Source organism: Gossypium hirsutum, chromosome D02 (assembly GCF_007990345.1).
Source record: "Gossypium hirsutum isolate 1008001.06 chromosome D02, Gossypium_hirsutum_v2.1, whole genome shotgun sequence".
Lineage (NCBI taxonomy): Eukaryota > Viridiplantae > Streptophyta > Magnoliopsida > Malvales > Malvaceae > Gossypium > Gossypium hirsutum.
The window spans coordinates 23453348-23457253 of NC_053438.1; the positions used below are offsets into that span (position 1 = coordinate 23453348).

General features: G+C 35.1%; 1 protein-coding gene across 1 annotated transcript; it reads left to right on the plus strand.

Moving 5' to 3' along the window:
• The first annotated feature begins 1483 nt into the window (after positions 1 to 1483).
• LOC107910694 (uncharacterized) lies at positions 1484 to 3654 on the plus strand. The gene is made up of 2 exons (XM_016838654.2): positions 1484 to 1869; positions 2946 to 3654. Exons 1-2 carry the CDS (start codon positions 1757 to 1759, stop codon positions 3151 to 3153), a joined length of 321 nt encoding a protein of 106 aa, XP_016694143.1. The 5' UTR covers positions 1484 to 1756; the 3' UTR covers positions 3154 to 3654.
• Positions 3655 to 3906: the final 252 nt, after the last annotated feature.

Below are 3906 nucleotides of genomic sequence, written 5' to 3' on the forward strand. Positions count from 1 at the left end.
TTCGAGGACGAATCTTTTTGAGGAAGAGGAGAATGATACGAGTCAAAAGGCCCAACCCAAGCTCAAGAATGTGATGGGCCCAATCAAGAAATCCACCCATACTTAGTCAAAAATTAGGCCAAATTGTCAAAGTGGCCCAAGTTGTAAAGTTTTATTTTATTTATTTATTTTTACTTAGTTTAAATTTTTATGTAAATATTCAGTCCAAAAGTCCCAAATAAAGACCCTTGGCCGAATTTCCATATTAAAATAATTAGGAGTTTTTTTTTATTTTAGTTTTCTAATTAGATTAGGACTAGTTATAAGGCCTATTTAAAGGCATGGCTGACCACCTTGTAAAGAACTTCTCAGATATATAAAAAATTTCAGATTTGTTTAAGTTCAGAATTCTCTTTGAGTTTTTTCTCCAAGAATTCTCTCTTGGATTTTCTTTAGAAGTTGTTTTAACAATCTTTTGATTGTGGGAGCCATGTTCAACCTTCTTCTTGCCATTGATATTCTTTGGAGGGGAGATTAGAGCCGTTTGAAGGGAGTTGTGAGATCTTTCGGGATTTCAAGGCTTCTCAGGACTTATCTTTTAATTTTTTGCTATCAATTCTTTCTTTATTTCTGCTTGTGCTGAATCTTTATCTAATTTATTTGCTGTTCTTATTGTGTTTCCAGCCTTTTTTCTATCTTAAAAATCAGCCAAAAATCCCCAATTTCTAGGGTTCTTGCCGATTCATCCATACTCTTTTGGGTGAAATTATATTACCGAAATTTGGGGAAAACTATCTCGGTGTTCAATTGGGCAGAATCGCAATCTCCTTTAGGGTTTCAAGAACCCTTATTATCACTTATTTCTATTCTAAATTTGACTATTTGCTGATTTGGGGATTTTATTTCAGATCTAGAAATTCAAAGTTCTAATATTTTAATTTTCTGTTTCGTTTCAGATCTGATTGTTTAGAGCTTTCGTAGGAGTTTCCCGTGACTTGACGACTCGATCTTGGTCCGCGCGCAACCCTCTATCACATTAGGTCTGGCGAGTAGGTGTATGCCAGCAGGTCTGGCAAGCTGGTGTTTGCCAGTGGATTTGGCAAACTATGATCGCCAGTGGGCTTGGCGAAGTAGGGATTGCCAGAGGGCCTGGCTAACTGCGTGTAATTAACCGCGTTGGAAAGTATAATTAGGTGCTTAAGTTACACTTGGTGTTATTATAATTAATTAATTTTAAATAACTATCCATAATCCCTCTCCAACCATTGAATATGAGGATAATGTGTTTTCACACACTTAAACTCATGTTTTCTTGCATTTACAACAATACCGATGTTAATCAAATTAAAACTCAATCGACTAATATGTATATATATTTAAATATATATATGTTGTGTTTTAAATCTATAATACCACGTATATACCGATGTGATAAGGATTTTAAGGAAGAATTAAACAGCACGATAAATGTGTTGCATTTAATAATTGGTTTTCAAAACGCATCCGTAAAATTTGGTGAAAATGTAATTTCATTTCTGCTGACTTAATGAGATGAAAAAGAATGGCAAATAATGAGGGAAAGTTAGGAGAGGTGTAATCAACGCCACGCAACGGACCAATGCGTAATTGAATCGAATATTCATACTCTCTCCCTTCCCTTTCTTCTACCTCCAATTCATATCTTGCTCTGCAAATCCTTCTGTTTTAAAATTTTTTCTGAGATTCAAAGCCAAACACAAATCATAATTTGGAAGGCAGAGAAAGGAGAAGGGAAACCATGATAACGCGATCGAATTTAGCAGAGCAATTGAGAGAGTATCAGCTTCGATCTAAGCACGATTGGGCTTCCGTTTCGTTTTTCTCATCCACGTCTAATCTACCATCTTACAGGTATATTCCATGATTTTCTTCCTCCGCATTTTGTTTTTCCAATGTAAGGTTGAAAACAACATCTTCGTGCTTAACTTGCTGGTTGTGAAATGTTTTTCGTTTGAGCTTTGATCGAAACGTTACAGATTTACCAAGATAAGCTAGGTTTTTTTATAGGGTAATTAGGTTTGGTTTCTTTATGGATTTCATTTTCTCAATTTATTGATACATGTATTTAGATGTTAGAACGGGGAAAAAAAATCTTGAAAGATTCTCAATTCATTGCATTATCGTTTTCAAAATGTAGATGAAACTTTAGGTGGTCAAAGAAAGCGAAACTGACTCTGGACTTTCATAAACTGCTATTGAGTCCTTATGATGAGCATTACACCTTAAAAAGGAAATATAAAAGAATGTTTAATATTCATCTCAAATAGATACTTAACTGCTGAAAGAAGCTTGCCGCAGGGTTGGGGGTAGGTTTTGATAGATTCCTTCTGAGGGCGTTTCATGTAGTTGATTTCTGGAAATTTGTGGTTCAGATGAGTAGGTCTTTTGGTTAATGCTGTGTACCAAAAATTTAAGCTTAATTGATTATACTGCTATTATCCTGCTTGCCCTTGCTTTTCCGCATATGGTTTTCCATATTCCATACACTGAATCCGTGAATTGGATGGTTGGTGTGTACATTAACTGTATAAGAGCAGAATGCTCTGGTGATTTACAGATTGTTTGGTGTGGCCAGATGCCCAGATTATTGCACTTAGCCTAGGATTCCTTTCCATTCATGTGCTAGTTCAGATTGAGAAGTCTAAGTTCCAGAAGTTGAAAAATGTAAAGCTTTGATATGTTTGTACTTTGGCCTAGTTCCAACAAGTTTTGACTGACATGTCTGTAAGGTTATGATTTAGATAAATTACATGACATAGGAGATTCCAACTTTTTATTGGGGAAAATAGATTAGAGAACGTGACATCTAGAATGCCGGTATTTTTATTTGGATCCACTAATTTTGTCTTCATTTTGCTATCTATTTTCTGTCTCAGCAATAGACCAATTCTAATAGTTGTGCTGTCCTTTCTGTTTTCTGGGTGCAGGGTGGATGTTATGGTCTTTGTGATATGGGAACTTGTCATTTTAGCTTTCCTGGTTTTTTCAGCTGTTTCTTTGTATTTTGGGCATATGCAGCTTGCCTTTATCCTAGTATGCATCACAATGCTATTGCTTCTCTGCATGAAAATCACAAAGCAAGTAAAGTTGGCCAGGAAAAAGAAAAGAAGGATGCTTCTTCCATTATCTATTTAGAGCTACTTGAAGCTTGGATTAGTTTAAAAGGGACCAAATTTTGTGGTGCAAATTTGAGATTTATTGATCATTGCATTAGGACCACACATGCACTGGTCTATTTTAAATATTTAATTGTGGCTGAAGCTAGCTGAAGAAGGAATATGAATAGGATCACCTCGAAACATGGTTTACCACGGTGAACCTGATGATTGGAAATTGAAAGTTGGGATGTTCTACTTCTACACACAGCAGTTAGTTTGAAGGTATGTTTCCTTCTGACTACCTTTATGCTATTAATGCAAGGGTCTGAAAAATTATATTGTAATTTTAATCCAAGTGGGAATATATTGAACAATATTTGCTTCATTTAGTAGTTCTTTTGTCATTTAGTTAAAGACATCAGAGGATAGAGATGGATGGCTTGAGTGATTGAAACATATTTTTCTTCTATTATGTACCCATACAGTAGTTGATTTGCAACAGATCAAATACCATACAGGATTTCAAGTTTTCCCTGTTGATGGAAGAGTTAAATCTCTTGTATATTTTGGCTTATTTGATGTCATTATAGGTTTTCACAAGATAAAAAATATGCTACTAAGTTGTGGCAAACAAAGAACAGGGATTATAATGATTTGGGGGATTTAAAGAAGTGATTGTCATGGTTTTTTCACACACTCAAGACAGGAATAGATGGACCAAGGAGGAGGATGATGGTAATGCCATGTCGAAGATATTAAAATTATGCAATTCAATTTAAAATCTGCAAAA

Bases quoted from the DNA above. Each gene is read 5' to 3' on its own strand.
- LOC107910694 (XM_016838654.2), top strand. From the start codon at position 1,757: ATGATAACGCGATCGAATTTAGCAGAGCAATTGAGAGAGTATCAGCTT. The intron at 1,870-2,945 runs GTATATTCCATG...TTCTGGGTGCAG, and splicing joins TCTAATCTACCATCTTACAG to GGTGGATGTTATGGTCTTTG.